Source organism: Desmodus rotundus, chromosome 5, assembly GCF_022682495.2.
Source record: "Desmodus rotundus isolate HL8 chromosome 5, HLdesRot8A.1, whole genome shotgun sequence".
In the NCBI taxonomy this organism is placed as follows: Eukaryota; Metazoa; Chordata; class Mammalia; order Chiroptera; family Phyllostomidae; genus Desmodus; species Desmodus rotundus.
In genome coordinates, this window is record NC_071391.1 from 28,481,605 (window position 1) to 28,499,674 (window position 18,070).

At 35.7% G+C, this 18,070-nt stretch overlaps 1 protein-coding gene across 4 annotated transcripts in view; it reads right to left on the minus strand.

Annotated features, from left to right (window-relative positions):
• LUZP2 (leucine zipper protein 2) overlaps positions 1-18,070 on the minus strand; it is a 351,835-nt gene that overhangs the window by 71,300 nt on the left and 262,465 nt on the right. For all 4 annotated transcript variants that reach the window (XM_053925801.2, XM_024558957.4, XM_024558956.4 and 1 more), the window contains exons 6-7: positions 10,877-10,939; positions 4,877-4,939 (exon numbers count right to left, since the gene is read on the minus strand). In XM_053925801.2, coding sequence (XP_053781776.1) covers positions 4,877-4,939; positions 10,877-10,939 — 126 coding nt within the window. The remainder of the gene's footprint in view (positions 1-4,876; positions 4,940-10,876; positions 10,940-18,070) is intronic.

Below are 18,070 nucleotides of genomic sequence, written 5' to 3' on the forward strand. Positions count from 1 at the left end.
TCATTAGAATAAGTGAAATAAGCCAAAGACAAATACTATAGGGTATTGCTTATATGTGGGATGTGTGGAATCTTAAAACATATACATACAAAAAAATACTCTCCCCCCCCTTAAAAAAACTAACACAAAGGAGATTTCATAGAAACAGAGAAGAAAATAGTGGCTGCCAGGGCCAGGAAGGAGTCGAAAAGGGCTGATAGGCGTCAAAGCATACCAATTCGTGTTTGTAACAACAAGTTCTGAGGACCGAATGAATGCACAGCATGATGCTTACAGCTAAAAGCAGGATGTTGTTCAATTCAGTTGGCTGTTATCAAAAATACAGAGATAACAAACTTGGGCAAGGGTATGAAGAAAAAGGACTACTTCTACACTGTTGGCGGGAATGTAAATTGGTACAGCTTTTAATATACAGCAGAACTAAATCATTCTCACCTCAGACATAAAAAATAAGAGTTAACTATGTGAAGTGATGGGTATGTTAATTATGTTGATCTTGGCAATCACTCCACTGTGTATGTGTACAGCAAATCATCATGTTTTATACTTTACATATGTATAATAATGTTTGTCAATTGTTCCTCAATAAAGTTATAAAATACCCAAATTCATAAAAGGTAATGTGTACTAGGTACCCTTACTTAGCATTTAACACTTTTCAATCATTGTATTAAATTATTTTAGTTAGATACATGTTCAATATAAAACTATACTTCGTTTCAATGTCTCTGGTTATATTTTGCTTGCTTGCTTGTTTTGTTGATTAGGTTCCACTTATAGGTGAGAACAAACCTTGAAATTAAGAACAAACTGACAGTAACCAGAGGGGAGGTGGGAAGGGATGATGGGGGGAAAGGGGGAAGTGTTGTCAGGAACATGTATAAAGGACACTTGGACAAAGCCAAAGGAGGGTAGGATTGAGGGTGGGAGGTGGGGATGGCTGGGGTAGGGGGAAGTGGGGGAGAATGGAGACAACTGTCCTTGAACAACAATAAAAAAAAGAGAAATGAATATCTAAAAACCACCAGGATACATATTTTAAAAAACAACAACTGTACTTCAAGTTAAAATAATAAATACTTTTTCTGTTTCTTTTCTGTTCATTTTTTTGAATTTTCTTTGTATTGTTTATGCTATCAGACTTGTTCCCACTTTTCTCCCTTTCCCCACTTACACCCATCCCCACCATCTCCCCATCCCAAGCCAATCCCCATATTGTTGTCCGCGTCCATGGGTTGTGCATAAACGTTCTTTGGTTAATCCCTTCACCATCTTTCATCCCACCCCCTCCTTTTCATCATAGTGTAAACTGAAATCATAATACACACATGTACATGTGAATCCTCACATATTTAAGCCACTTTGGCATGCAAATATCATGGAAAATTTTCATTTAAAGTTTTATGAAGCACAATTATAATTAAAGGATTTTTTAGGTTTTAAAATTATGTGAAAAAGTGGGATTATGTGTGTGTATATGTATTAATCGCAAAGCCTATTATACCTAAATCAACTAGACTGAAATATTTCAAAATATCGTGTTTTGTCTTAGTGATGATATTTTGAACATTATCTCTTCACTTTATACTTTTTGGCATATTTGAAATCTGCCTACAATGAAAAACTAATAGATCTGGAACAGAAAAGAACTGTATATGCAAAAGTAATAGAACAGCAAAGTGGAGAGCATGCATTTCAGAGAACAGCAGCTCCAAGTGCAATCAAGAAGGACAAGAAGTATCCCCAGTCCTGGGCAGTTCAGTCAGCAGGGCCTCGCTGCCTTCTTTAGCAGAGAATATTCACTGCTGTTGGCAGCCTTCCCCAGTCAGAAACCAGCTCTCAAACATTAATAAGGATGCAATTTATCAACATGTCTTGCAGTTGTCAGCACATGACATTATTTTTAAAATAAAATTTAAGTGTTTCAGCAACAAGCATTGCTCTTTTAAAGTCTGTCTTTACCAAACCCATCAATTCTATTTAAAACTTAACAAATTCTGTGGGAAACTATTGGACATAAAATCTTCTTTTGTGAGCTAACTTTTAAAGGTTCATGGGTGAATTTCTGTGGTCACAGAATTGTTAGGGTTAAATATTTCAGTTTCTACTATCTACTGCCCTGATACATCAACTTATGTATGTATATGTGCATACATAGGTATGTATGTACATATTCATTCATTCACTTAAAATACATGTATGCAAGACCTAAATGTACATTGTGGCTATAGTAGCAAGCAAATCAGATGAGTTTACCATTACTGCTATCAAGATGAGTGGACAATTACATTGTAGCAGAAACTGTCTGTTGCTTGGTGTCAGTAACCCCCTTCCATTTTACTTTATACAAAAAAGAAACAGTCTTTCTCAAAAGAAGCTGAAAACACTAAGGACTCACTTCTGCATGGATATATGACAAAGTTGGGAAAAACTTCTTAAAGTTTTTCTCTCCTTTTTAAAAATTGCAACACTAAACTCTGACTTTCTACACAGCCAGAGGAGGGCAGCATATAGATCTTAGCCACTCTCATAATACAGATCTCAGAATAAGTTACTAAGTTGAGGATCATGTCATGGAAAGAAGAAAAAGAAAGAGAGAGGGAGAGAGAGAGAAAATATGGGTTCTTGTTGACATTGCTCAGCTCCTGAACAAGCTATAAAATTTTCATGCTTCTAGATCTCTTGTTATTTTACTTATTAAGAAACATTCTGTTAAATAGCTTTTGGGGGAGGGTATACACTGAGGACATTCTAATTTACACGACTTCATAGTCTAGTCATACACTATTCACCTGATTTCATACACACGGGTTCTTCCTAAAATGACCTGAAATAACAAGGCTTATATAAAATGTCTCATTTCCAAGTCAAAAAGATTTTCAACAAAACAACATTTTGGTAATTTCTGAAAGTTGGTAAATTACTAACCTGTATTCAACAATTACAATTTCTTTGTAGTTGGCATATTACAAAGAAATAAATCACTGAACATTAGTAGGCACCCTCATTTTCTTCTCCCAACCTTCCTTTCTATACTCTTCAATTTGAGAAATGAAATCCAAAAGATTTTAAAAGTCCCCTATGACATAAATCTATCAGCCTAATAGTTAAAATTTGCCAGCTCTATTAAACTTGAATTTGTGCTATCACATTCCTGATATTAAGTTAAACTAATCCACAGAGAACCAGAAAATTCTTTGCAAACAAACACACACACACTTTTCTCTATTGTGATTATTTATTGTCAGTGACTACAAAAAGCTAAAGCAAAGCTGAATGTGTGGGTTAAGATAGCCAGATCTCGAGAGTCTCAGAATGAAAGATTAAAGTGAGACAGGCAAAGGGCTTGTGTTTCATACCTTTGTCTTATCTATTTATTTCATACAATGTGCAGAGTGCTGAGAAGTACGGATCGGTAAGATCTAACGATTATTAATGAGCAGTGCCTTTGGTGTTCTGGGGAATGTCCTGTTACAACTGAGGTCAAAGCAATGGACTGGCAGGGACTGTATTTATGGGAGAGCAAGCAGCATAATGCGCCTTGCACAGAACGAGTACTTCATAAATATCGGTTGACATAAAAGGAACGGCTTCCCATGACTCTACACCAAAAGTGAAGGTGCCAAAGAAGAGAGATAAGTCATTTCCTACAGTTTTCTTTTAAAAAAACATTACAGGATTTTTCAACTCTTCCATAAAATGAAGAATTATACCTCTTCAAACCTGACACTTGTAGATTGAGCTGATCACCATTGTGAAAACACTTTTCAAAGCAATTATTGCACACAAAATAAGTTGTACTTATTATTTATTGAAACAGATTATTGTTCCTACAACTAAGAGCCTCATATCCTATTATTCTACTGCATTTGTCTATGCAAATGTCCCATAACCACAACAATGAAGAGCACCTGGCTCTTATTTCCTGTGTTCGAAGGAGATAAAAATAAATTATCTTTAGTTATGCTTTGCTGTTATAACATACTATCATAAATGGCATGGTTTAAAATAACATAAATGTATTCTATTATAGTTGTGGAAGTCAGAAGTCTAAAATGAATTTTATGGGATTAAAACTAATGTGTTGGCAGGGCCAGTTCTTTCTGGAGGCAGAAATCCTTCATTTGCCTTTCCTCCCCCAGCTTCTGTGGTCACATAACTTTTTTCTTCCTTAGGCCTTTTTGTCTCAGTGTTGGCAGGGCTTGTGTGATTATATTTAGGAACCACCTGGATAATTTGGGATAATCTTCCCATTTCAAAGTTTTTAACTTAATCCCATTTACAAATCCCCCTTTGCATTAAAGATGACATTACCAGGTACCAGAGATCACCAAAGGGGTCTCTTTGGTGTGGGGGTGTTATTTACTGTGATGTCCCCAGTTTGTGGTGGATGTCTAACTATGCAGGGGTCTTGACTTGATTGTCTTATAAAGAAAGAAAAGGATCAATAATCAAAATCAAATAATAATTAAATATGAAAACCCTTAATAATAATGAGATTTATGAAGGATCTCTGGAAGTTAAGAATGTAGGTCACCAGTGAACCTCATCTCTGTACACTTACTTTATATACACTCCCCTTAATGTAAATATTCCAAAAGACAATATCCCTCACTGCTGAATTACAGTAATTGGAGGTTACAAAGGGACTCTGAACACTTTGCAGTGATGCCTGCCTCTGATTAAGAATGTACCCAGGAAACCATATCTGCATTTATCTCCATTAATTAAGTAGGTAATAAAATGAGAACATCTTAAATACAGTCAAATACAACTCTAATTTGTGTGAACATCTGGAAATTTAAGCTAAATCATATTTTTAAATAATTTACAAACTGGGCTAAGGCGTTGGAGGGGAAGGGAGAAGGATGCTCACCTTAAATAGTAAGTCCTTCTTCCCATAACGAAGCTCCTTCAGCTGGGCTTGGATTTTTTTTGACTGCAAGAGCAGAAACATGGATTAGTGCTTTAATTTCATTTACATTTTCAAACTTGATGGTTCAAATTCTTTCAAACTTCACAAAAATGAACTTTTCAGCTAAGGAAAAAGAGTCCAGTGATTTTGGAAATGAAACAGAAAAGCTTAATCTCCCCTTTGGGAGTAGGGCATCCAGTTATTCTAGGCAAAGAGAGAAAACCAAAACCTGCTAAAAACAAACAAACAAAACAAAAACATATTTTTAAAAGGTAATATTAAAAGAAAGTGACGTATTCTTTCTCCTCTCATCCAAAGAATTTGAGTCACCCAGGCATGGCCAGCACTCATTTTAGAGTATGTTATTTTTGAGTTTTAGAGAGAGGGGGAGGGAGGGAGAAAGAGAGGACGAGAAGCATCAATGGGAGAGACAAGCATCGATTGGTTATCTTCTGTGCATGCCCGTGGGACGGCCGGCAACACAGCATGTGCACCGACCAGGAATCATACTGGTGACCTTTCATTCAGTTCCTGGGACAACACTTAACCAAGTGAGACACTCCAACTGGGCTGGCTAACCCCAACTTTAGATGCTAAGTATATCTCTGCAATTGTGTGCCTTGGTTTTCACTGCTTATTTGTATTATGTATTAAAGGAAAACTAAATATGGGTAAGTTTAAATTGACCACAAATTTTGTATCTGACATGTGTGCAAGGAGAAGGCAGCAAGCAGAAGTGACAGGAGGTGAGGAAACACTTAGAGGGCTAAGATGCTGAGGTTAAGGGCGCATGCTCTTTAGAGGAATGAGGTTTTTAGGAGGACCATTACTAATGTAAAAGTGCTTGTAACAGGATCTCTCTCAGCAGACGTGTTTGGCTACCACACTGAAACGTACTCTGGTGAACTGCAGTGGGTGAGCATGCTTCCCATTTTTCCAGAGCAGACCCAATTTCAAAATTTCTAACTTAAAAACCTTAGTCATTTGTCTCTCTACCTCAAGATAATGGGTTCTGATTCTTCAGTAGAAGAAATAGTACACCAACAAATAGATTATCACAGTCACATGAATAATTACAGTTGAAAAAATAGTTGAGTGAGAATATAAAATAATACAGTCACTTTGAGACACAACTTGGCAACACATTGTAAGCATATACACACTACAGTACAGGGCAATCCTTTGTAGGTATCTACCCAAGAGAAAATACAATGTACAGATGATCGTTTAGAGTATCTTTTTTTTCATAATAATCAAATGCTGGAAAAAACTACACTTCCATTAACTGGTGAATAATAAACAAATCATGGTATACCCATGAAATGGAACACTAGAATACTGTTGAGCAATTTTTAAGAAAGAATTAAGTACTGAAACAGATAACAATGTAGATGGATGTCAAATGCACTAAACCATGTGAAAGAATCCAGTCACTAGAAACTCTATTTTGTATAATACCATTCATAAAATATCCTACAAAAATATAAACAAAAGAATAGGAAGAGCAATCAGGTTAGTAGTTTACATGGGCTGGGGACTGGTGGTAGAGATTATAAAATAGGAAAAGGAAATTTTGGGGTAATGGTAATGTTATATTTCTTTTTTTATTGTTTTTCAAGTACACTGTCTCCACATCCCCTCTCCACATCTCCCCCCACTGATCCAACCCATTAAAAATGTATATTTAAATGGTATATACTATATGTAAATTTTATCTTAATAAAATCTAAAATCTGATTAGTAGCTGGCCATAGTACATAATAAACACAATATCATCACGGTACTATTATATCCTGGTAAACTCTGTTGAAATGCAGTCCTCTTTAATAGGTAAAGTCCACTCTTATATTTGAAATGTATAATTTTCCAAGCATACACTCAATGTATATTGGTCTTCCACAAAACCAACTGCAAGTGTACTGTGATTGTTTTTCCTCGTATATTCAGAACATTTCTCACCATGCAAGGTAGTAGAGTTTGCAAACTAGGAGATTAAGGTGCTAATTTCCAAGTCATTATCCAATGTTGGAAGTACCACCAATTAAAGTATAAAAGGAAAAGTGTTGTAAATGTTACACCACTGCAAGGTTCCAATATTAGAAACATAGTTTTTCACAGATATCCTTATTGTGAGCCACCTGCATTTTGTGATTCTTTGAATCAGGAAGCTGATAAAAGAGAACAAACAAAACAAAATGAAATAAAAAGAAATGAGCAAAGAAGGAAAGAGAAAGGAGAGAAGGAGAGAGGGGAAAGGGTGATGACACAGAGGGGCAGAGAGAAAGAGAGAAGGGAGGAGAAGAGAGATGGAGAGGGAAGGAAAGAAGGAGATAGGAAGCAAGGGAGGAAGAGTTTGACATATTAACAATTCAGAATTACTCAATTAAACCTCATACCCAGAAGCAACAAGGGTTTGTGGTTCCTTACAAGCTAGTAAGGTTTCATTTTTCATAAGAAAGCATCCTTTCTTTTTTCTTGCCCTGGTCAGTGGAAGTAAAATGCATGGCACAATGCAGAGGAAGCAAGGAGCCCTCATTAAGTGTATATGGTTGCTACTGGCTCTTGAGAAGGAAACTCACACCTGAGCCCTCAGCACCTTGAATTTGCACTTCTACTTCAGGACTGTATATTTACCACAGCTCTGCTCTTGCTCACACAATGACTCCCAAGTGACCCAAAGTAATGATATTTCACACGCAGCATCCCTCCCTTTTTACGGGAACTTTATTTCCGAAACATTTCCTGGTTTTCATGGCTATCCTTAATGTTGCGCTATGATTTCAGTAAACTATTTCTGTTATCTTTCTCAACTTCAAATGCACAGTTGATTAGCTTTCTCTCCCCACCACTGCAATCTTCTGTCCAGGACTCATGTATAGTCAAAATAGTGTCTTAGGAAAACATACTTTCAGTTTTTCTCCAAACTAGTGTTGACCAGTATCAATGGGGAATGAGAGATTTCCACTACATACGGTGTGCGTGATTTGACCAACTTCACTTTAATTCTTTCACACAATTGAAGTACTATATTGAAGTGTCAGAAAGGACTCATTTAAACCATTTTGGGTATTCATTTTTTAATGCATACTTATACTGAATGCACAGTATATATATAAAAGTTTAATATAATTTAAACTTTTCCTCATAACTTGGATTTATTATTAAAATATCAATTTTATATCATGCATAATTCATTCAGAAACTATAATAAAAACCCACAAGTCTTTTTCCTGCACAAAGTGAACATGAACTGCTAGGTTTCCTGAGCTTAGTTATAGTTATTTAAAAATAATTTGTTAGAAATTTTCATCACAGTCACTCATCACTTCTCTGCATCTGGTATTCCACTTTTCTAATTTTCAGTGAGTTAAAAAGCAAAATCCTATCTAAATATTTAATAAGAATATGATCAGTGAGAATAAATGCATTTTGAGTGAGTGCATCTCTATTTCCTGATGCACATGAGTTTGAAACCCAGCTGACACTGACTGTTTTCTTTTAGGTTGTTGGCATCATTTTCAAAAATTAAATTTTTCAGAGGGGTACTCTTCAAATGATTGAGATATTACTATATTGGGGATTTATAGTATTTTTTTCTTTTACATACGTTAATGATGTTAAATGTAATTCTAAATGTTGGTCCCTGTGAGTTATCAAATTTTCTCAAGTCCACAGCAAAAATAAAGCTTGTGATAATAATGATGATTATTATGATGGCGATTGTAATTATAATAAAAAGAAGATAAAGGAAGTAAGAAAGACAGAAGATGCTGTCCATGATAGACCATTTTAGCTAGGCTCATTTTCCCTTTTAGAGACTATCATTCAGTTGGAGATTGTCCTTCCCTACAATTTCATATTCAAATGCCATTTCTGTCATGAAAAAATAGTGATAATGATATGATGATACATGATGTTTGCAATGGTTTCTATCATTTTTAATATTTTCCTTGGCAGAGCAAAATAATGGCAATCCATTAGTTGTCAGTGGGACTTGGACATTTTATGCATCTACAGATGGTGAACATGTAGGATCACCAATCCAAAAAAAAAGCTCGCTTTAGCTTCTAAGTCAATATAAGTCATTACTCTTATTTTGGTGGTGGTAGTGGTGGTGAAAGAAATAATGAAATTTTCCACGTATATTGAAGATAAATTATTAGGACAAAAATGTATGCCTTCCTTAAACCCAAATTTAAAGTCTCAAGTTGATCCATAAATAAAAGGATAGGGTAAATGTGCAAATTATAATGAATTTATTCAGTTTGTTTCAACATTATGTGATACTAATATATAAAGTGTCTAGTAAATCATAAATAAGAATGCAAAATAATATATTCTTTAAGGAATTGAGATGAAGAAAAAATATGAATTTTTTCTGAAGTAAGGGGCTTAAAAATACAGGTGGACCCAGGCCGTGACTGTTTCTAAACACTACAGAAACCTTCTCCTGGGAGTCATCTCTTTCGTGCACATGGGCAGGCACAAATAACGCCCCCTTTTTATTACAATGTCTTTGATTACACAATCATAACCATGTAATTCTGCATCATGACAGTATCACACTATATGACAGTTTAGGTGAAATGTTCAAATTACACTACAAATGATCACACCCATATTATTACCTGCCAATCACACTCAAGCGGGCCATACTTCTGCTGGACCCTGTCCATAAGTATTATGGGGACCACAGGAACATGGCAACCATCTCACAATATAGTTTCCATCCACATATTTCTTGTTCAAAACTGTTCTACTTGCTTACCCTCTAGTAAGTAACGTTAAGAAATTGTACACTGCATGTGTAATATTTCCAAATACCTAGAAAATACGAACAGTATAAGAGGTGATCTCTACCCAAATTGAAAAGTATAATGAAAGAAATACTACAACCCATTCAGTTTGATTTTTTATCTTATGGGGCATTCCCAGAGGCAAAACCTGTAATTCCCAGGTATTGAAAATGTATATTCATTTCATTTACAATATTATTGTATTGATGTTATAACATGGTTTATTAAATTTCATGTTAGACTGTAACTATAATGTTTATGATAATCACTTTTACATGTCCATCAAGGAGTGCTCTCATCTTCTTTAACAAAAGAGATCCAAAATTCTGGGTGGACACATGACTACCAAACTAATGATACTTTCCATTTCCCTTCAACTTGGCTAAGCAGGTGACCCGGTTCTGGCATGCCACTACTTCCTAGTTGCACTCCTAAAAAGCAGGGCTTGTGAGTCACCAGGGAAGCTTCCCTGTCTCTCCTGCTAGAAGGTGATAATAACAGGAAGAAGTTTTAGAAACAAAAGTTGGATGCATGTTTAGGTAATGACAGAGGTGTGTCACCAGCTCTGTGCTTTCTGTCTAGACTGTTATGGAAAAGGGGTCAACTTTCAACACGTTTAAGCCACTGTTCTTGTTACTCAAACTGCTTTTCCTTCCCCCTTCCTTCACAGGCATCAGATCCGCACCATGGTATGAAGACTCTCAGGCCTAGTCCTTATCATTCCCATCTTCGTTTGGGCTTCTCAGAGGAAATGACTAACCCAGTGACTCGAGTCTCCTTTCCTTGAGGTATAAAGAATCACTATGGACACTGTCACCACTATCTCATAATCACCACTAGGAACTACTTACTACGAGCCACATTTCTACAACATTAAATCAGGGATCATAAAGTAAAAGTAGATTTGGGTAATCAGGAGTACAGGAATTTGATGTTAGTTAAACCTGGATTAAGCAGAATAACTTTTTTTCTCTAAGAAATGTATCAATCATTAATTTGAAGTATGCAGTGTTGAAACATCCAAAGATATCTAAAAGTTTTCTTTAGTTAATCCAATCTTTGTTTGGATGGTAGAAGGGGCAAAGGTCACTATATATCTAGATTAAAAAAATTGGTACTAATACTGTTTCTATCCAGCTGAGGCTAGAAGAGAAAATTGACTCACCTCTTCTGCATGGATGCCACATAGCTTGTTTCCTGACAAGAGTTTGTTTTTCAAGCTTTTATTCTGAGGAAAGAAACAGTGTTTTATTACCAAGAATGACAAAATACTAAGAATTCCTTTAAATATGTCAGTCGCATTGAATTTCTCTATGTTTTGTTCATGAGCAAGTCCTTTATGGTATGAAACACAATGAATTTAGATAAACTGAGTAGAATCTGTAACATAAAAGACTATTACTTCTGTTAAATTTTTGATGAATTAGCATTAACCCATTTGTTAAAAAGGATGGAACTTTATTTGACCTTATATTTAACCTCTGTCTTATCTTTTCATATCTTATAAAATAATTTCATAATTTTAGTTTCAAATCTGTAATTGATGCTAATTTCTGAAAGCATCAGAAACCAGCAAGCATGTATTTGTACCATCACTTGGATGCAGGTCCCCGCGGACACTACTATAATACAGCCACAGACACATCTGGCTCTGCTTTCTCTTTAAAGAGGTAGTTTTAGAGTCATCTTATGTTCCTGACACCAGTTAATTGCTTTCGAAAGGCTTCTTGACAATAAGAAACTATTTTGTCTTCCAGGCCTCATAACTATGGTCTCTCTTGCTTATCTGAATACAGACAGATCAGTTAATAAACTTCTCATAATTTTCCTAGATTCTTAGGTAAGTGTTTGTTACTTCTAACATAAAAGCCACAGGCTCTCAGCCATTGGAATCTATACCCTTAGAGCTATTTAATTATACCTGTCTTATTACACTCAGGCTTTTAGTCTCTGCTCCAGTACCGGAGTACCCAGCCTCCTTCTAGAGAGGCGGCTAAAGGAGAGCAGAAAACTTTGTAAAAGCCCCAGGATTTCAACTTCATAATGTCCCTACAGGAGCAAACAGAGTAATGGTTAAGTACATCTGCATAATGACTCTAAGAGAGTCAATTTGATGAGCACCATGAGCAAATTGAACAAAATTTATGCAGAGTAAATGAATAACTGAATAAAAGGATGCATCAAATTTAAGAGTTCTTCACTCACAATTCTCACAGGATTTTGAACATCATTTTCTACTTTATTTTTCTGTCATGCAAAAAGGAAGTACAGCTGCCTCAGTTCAAAAGAATTTTTGTCTATTTTTCCACTTTAGCTATGAGTTGAAGTTCTAAAACGCTCATTTGAATTTCAATATCAAAATATGTTTTACACATATGAGGAGTTATCTTGATTCACTCAAGTAATATCTTTTTGCAAATATTTGTATACATAATACAAGCAAAAATTAGAGTTTTTAAAGAGACTTTAATAATATACATTTTTTCTATATTTAAAATCTTATAATTACAATAATGGCGTACATACTACTGTTCCAACTCTGCGGTGTTGCTCAGATTTTAGGTTAAAATATTCCCTAGTTTTCTTTCTGTTCTTGCCTATGATTTTTTACATATGCATTCTTAAAATATTTTTAAATAAAATGGTCCCTTTTTTCCTTTTTCATTGTTCCTATTGTTCTGTACATAGAGATATCTCTCCAGACATTTGGTATGCATTTATATTTTTCATCTTCTTATGGTTATATGGTTTTAGTGGAAGACTGTTGAAATTCAAATAAGGCTTATAGTTTGTTTAATATATTGTATTTATGTTAATTTATCGATTCAATAATTATCATTTTCTATGATGTTACATCAGGGGTTTTGAGTAAAGGTACATAACATTCTGTATTAATTTGCCATGCTCTTTTCTATGTAAAAATAGATATTGCAAAGTAAGAAGTTAAAATATCCAAAAATAAAACAAATAAAAATAAATAAGTAAAAATCGAATGAAGCACATCTGGTGTGAAGATTGATGTACCAACAAAAAGTATCCACCCCAATTAACTTTTTTAGAAATGACAATAAAGATAGTATATTTACAAATTGGTAAATATAGTCTATACTAGTTAAAATTTGCATCTTCACTTAAACTTTTCTTTCTTTCCTTTTTGCCTTTGGTTCATTCTGTTCAATTCTGAGGCGAGAGATAAAGCAGAGAATAAAACATCATATCACTGGAGATGTCTGCAACAGACTTGGGCAATGCACTTCACTGGCACTGGGAAAGCTGCCACTCCTCAATATGGACACCGTCCAAAAATAAGAGTGATTGTATTGTGTGCCCAGAGTCAGTTCTGGCAGTAGGTAATTCTGGGCAACTGTGTAAAGCAATATGTTTCCATTAAGCTACATGTCATTTCTAGGGCTTAAGAATTACAGCATTTCACTATTTTGAAACATATCCAGAACTGGGAATAATTAATTATAATCACCCACAATGGGGCTAATCATGGAGCACAAGGGAGACTTGTCAAGGTCCATACTGAGATGATTCTTAGAAGGCATGTTCTTCGGAATATTGATGGCACAGACTCCCAGACCACGCACTGATACAACCTCTCCACTCGTGGTTAGTTACTGCACTTCTTTAATTACAGAAAAATTATGGCTTAATAACGTGTAGGCATTGAAAACATAGTTTTTACTGTTTTGTAATCAGACTTGTGTCATTTCGTCTACCTTCTACATAAAGAATTTCATCTATATCAAATTTAACAATATTTTTATAAAATCTAAAATGTAATTATACCTGAAATGCCAGGATCCAATTATGACTATGCCTGACTTGAGGGGATGTAAATAAAAGTATATTTAAAGTCATCAAATGTTTAAATGTCTGTTATTTCTGTCTGTCATTCTTCTACCATCCCTTCTAATAACCACAATTTTGACTTTTCTAATGAGAAACATTTTCCATGCTAATTTCAGGTGGCTTGTGTGATACTTACTCTACCCACTATATCAAGAGAAAAGAATGAGACTCAAGCCCAGCCGGTCAGAGCCTTTGTCCAGATTTGGTAAAATAACAAAAACATCATTGAAGAGACTCCAACATAAATATTTTGTTTTTGAGAATTAGTGAGAAAAAGTCAGTGAGGTTCATCACTAAATCAGAAGTTATCTGAGAGTAGACCTAACATGTGGGGGGAGACCCTTGAGTATATGAGGTTTGTTCAGCAAGTATTCAGCCATGCAATATGAAAATTAGAGACATATATTGAAGAAAATACAAGATACAAGAAACATTGTATATAGGACAATGACACCTCAGTCCCCTTCAATGTAGGCACCTTGGGACCTCACACAGTTCTCCCAGTCACCATCAGTTGCCCCATTGTATTTTCCTGAATCTCATCGAGAGTCTGAAATCCCTTCCCTTTCAAAGGTGATTTTAGTTTTGGAAAAAGCCAAAAGTTGCAAGGCACCAAATCTGGGCTTAGCGGGGCTGAGTCACCTGGGTGATTTGATGTTTTGTCAAAAAAACTCTGCATGAGATATGATGCATGAGTAGGCAAGTTACTGTGGTGAAGCTGCCAATCACCAGTTGCCCATAGATATGGCACTCTGAATCATCCCAATTGTTCCCATGGAAGAATGTTCAAGTTTAATGCAAAATTTGATGCAGATTTGTTGCTCTACTCGCTCAGTCATTTTGAATGTGATGACCACACAGTACATATGCTCACTCAACAGTGCCTACCGCCCCCATTGACTAGTACAGTGAAGTCATCATTGTTCACGCATGAACATTCCAGTCCACTCTCCTTGGCTGCCAGATAATATCAACTTTATGCAAACCTTTCTCATTATATTAACCATGGTGGGACTTTTTCTGGAGAGACCTTTATACAGGAAAAATACTAAATTCTGGTGATGTTGGAGCCCCCTCTTCTCTCCTTTATACAGCCTTGTCTGAAGCATGTATAATGGGTTTTTCAATTACACTTTTCTAGCACCAGCCCTTCTATTCTCTTGAGGCCATGCTTAATCTTTTTTATCTTCTCTACAATCATATAATTCCTTCACTCTCTTAATATTCAGAGAAGCAAAGTTCATCCAAGTAACAACAGTTTTATCTAATACTAATGACATAGCTTATCAGGATGTGGGCAGAGAGCATATCTATGTATTTTGCCTTTTCGAAATGGAAGGCAGATCTTACTTACCACCTGATTAAGTAATTCCTCCCAATTGGGTGCTGTACACATTCAAGGTGGGTTAAAATAAATGTCCCTACAACCTTTTGGGGAACTCAGTTTGTATATGTCTCAGCCCTACCTAAAAATGTAATTCATCATTTCCCAATGTCCAGATGATAAAACACAAACTCATATCTGGCAAAACAGAAAATCATTCTTAAACAAATAATACATCTGCTTAATCTAGTTTTGTTTTTTGTCCGTGAATTTAAAACATCGTATTTTCAGTATATTTTACATGGTGTCTCAAACACAACAAACATTCTGGGCTACAAAACAGAAAGAAAAACAAACCTAGAATATTTCTATAATCTTGCTATGTGAAAATGTAAAAATTTCCAAATTACTGTGAGTAATTTTACATAGCACTTTAAAGTTAAATTAGGTGTTAATTGGGATTTTTGTTTGCAAACAATAGAATACAATGATGGATAAAACAAGCAAAACATGAATTTATATTGTGAGGATTGTATGTAGAACAAAGAGAAAGCCTGGGGAATAAGGCTCAGAAAATATGCAGGAACCAAGGAGGAGGCGGTGAAATGATGGGGTCTCAATGCATTTTCATGGCGCAAGTCAGAACTTGGGACCGTTTAGGATTGTCAAATATAATAGATTATGCAAATGTGTTTATCACATTATTTTCTGGATTTAAATAAAATGCACCACTGCTGCTCCACAGATGAAAACATGAGGCAACGCTGCTAAAGCGCAATTAAATGCGAACTGAAAGTAAAAACACCTGCAGTGGTATTCAAACTAAAACCAGTCATTGCTGTCTCACTGTGAAAAGCATCTCCAATTTTAGAACTTCCTAAAATTGATGTGCAAAAAAACCACTATACATGACTGCTTGGGATCCACATTTGTTTCAATTTAAATGCCTGGAAAATGGGCATGCCTTCTGAAATAGTCATCTTTGCAATTGAAAATCTTACGTGCTATATTAAGAAAAAAAAGAATTTAGGGGTAATATGAAATGTAAATGCTTTGCTTCAAAAATACTGGCACATGTTATGATGTTTTACAGTTGCCTCAGAGTCCTTTACTGAGAGCATCTCAGGAAATGGATGCAGCTCGGGACTGAGATGGAGCCCATGACTGTTCACTTCATCAATTCTTAGACGCAAGTTTTTCACTGTTCAGCGTTTATGAAATCAGGATATAGTCTACAGTATTAGGCACTATTTATGTAGTATTTATGGTTTCCCCAACTCCAAAAAAGTTAAATTAGTTTACTTTAAAATTGATGAATCCTTAAATACAAAGATTGTTATTTCAAAGTTCTTGTGTTTAAAATAAAAGGTAAAGAGGTCAATAGAGAGAAAAAAGTTTTCGTTCATTTAGAAAGCTTATCTGTCAAGAAACTAGGGGAAATAAGAAATGTGTATATGGGCGTTTTAATTTATTCTAAGCCACATAGAAGAAAAAAGTAGGATTTCAAAATGGAGGGAGATAAACTGTTTACAAAATAGTTTAAAATTGATAATGGAGAAAAGACAGAAGGGAATCAGCCATTTATCTCTCCCATAATCTGAATGCAGAGCTTTAAACTGCTGACAAGAGTACTGAAAGACTCTGGGGAGGCATCTGCTGAGGGAGTGACACTGTGGTGTCTTTTGGCATGTTAAGGAGTCAGCAAAATAATAGGAAATGATAAGAGAAAGAGGAATATATGCACCAGAAATTTAGATGTTCAGTTAATTAGGCATAAGATTCTGGTGAAAGAGTGTTACGTTCGCTATGTGGGGCCCTGTATGCATTGAAGCTCCAACACTGAATGGTTAAAATGACAATCACATGATCAGGCTTATTCTTCAGAAAGAAAAGGAAGAAAAAAATTGGATTTCAAATTCAGAAATATATCTAAGGTTTCCCCCTATATAGGCTTGAATAGCAGTTCAGGCAGTAGTTTATAGTCTGATAGATACATGAAAAAGGGCTCAAAATTACTAATCATTAGGGAAATGAAAAGCAAAACCACAAGGAGATATCATCTCACACCTGTTAGAATGGCTATCGTGAAAAGACAAGAGGTAACCAGTGTCGGTGAGGATGTGGAGAAAAGGCAACCCTAGAACTCTGTTGGTGGGAGTGTAAACTGGTGTAGCCACTGTGGAAAACAGACAGAGGGTTCCTCAAGGCAGTAGAAATAGAATAGATTCTCACCCAGCAATCCCATTTCTGGGTATTTATCCAAAGGAAATACAAACAGAATATTAAACTTTACAATAATAATTTATTTATTTATTTATTTATTTACAGATTGGGGAAGGGAGGGAGAAGGAGAGGGAGAGAAACATTGATCTGTGAGAGAAATACAGATCAGTTGCCTCTTGTACACCCCCAACCGGGGGCCTGGCCTGCAACCCAGGCATGTGCCCTCACTGGGAATCGAACAAGCAACCTTGCAGTTTGTGGGACACAGCCCAATCTACCCAGCCACAGCAATTGGGGTGAAACAGAATATTGAAAAGCTACTTGCACTGCCATGTTCATTGTAGCATTCTTCACACGAGCAAATGTATAGAAACAACCTAAGTACGTTATGAGCAGATGCATGGTCAAAGAAGACATGAACATAGGAATATTATTCAGCCATAAGAAATAAGGAAATCCTGACATGGCAACGACGTGGATGGACCTTGAAGTCATTATGCTAAGGAAGATAAGTCAGAAAGAGAAACAAAAACTGTGTGCTCTCTCTCATGTTTGAAACCAAGAAGCTGAACTTGTAGAAACAAAGAGTAGAATAGTGGTTTTTAGGGAGTGGGAAGTCGGGGAAATGAAGAAATACTGATCAGATGGTATTAGCCTCCACTTAGAAAGTGAGTAAGCTCTGGGGATCTAATACACAGCGTAGTGATTAATGGACGACATTGTAATTACTGGCGTTCTTAACAAGACTGTGTTAAATACCAGTAGTGTGTTAAATACTGCAGAGTCGCTCAGAACGGAGATCTTCAATGTTCTTGCCACACACACACACACACACACACACACACACAAGGTAGTTTTACAATGTGATACAGATGGAACACCTTTAAACCTGGACAATGTTATCTGTCCATTATACCTGAGCAAAACTGGAAAACAAATCACAGGCTGCTGAAT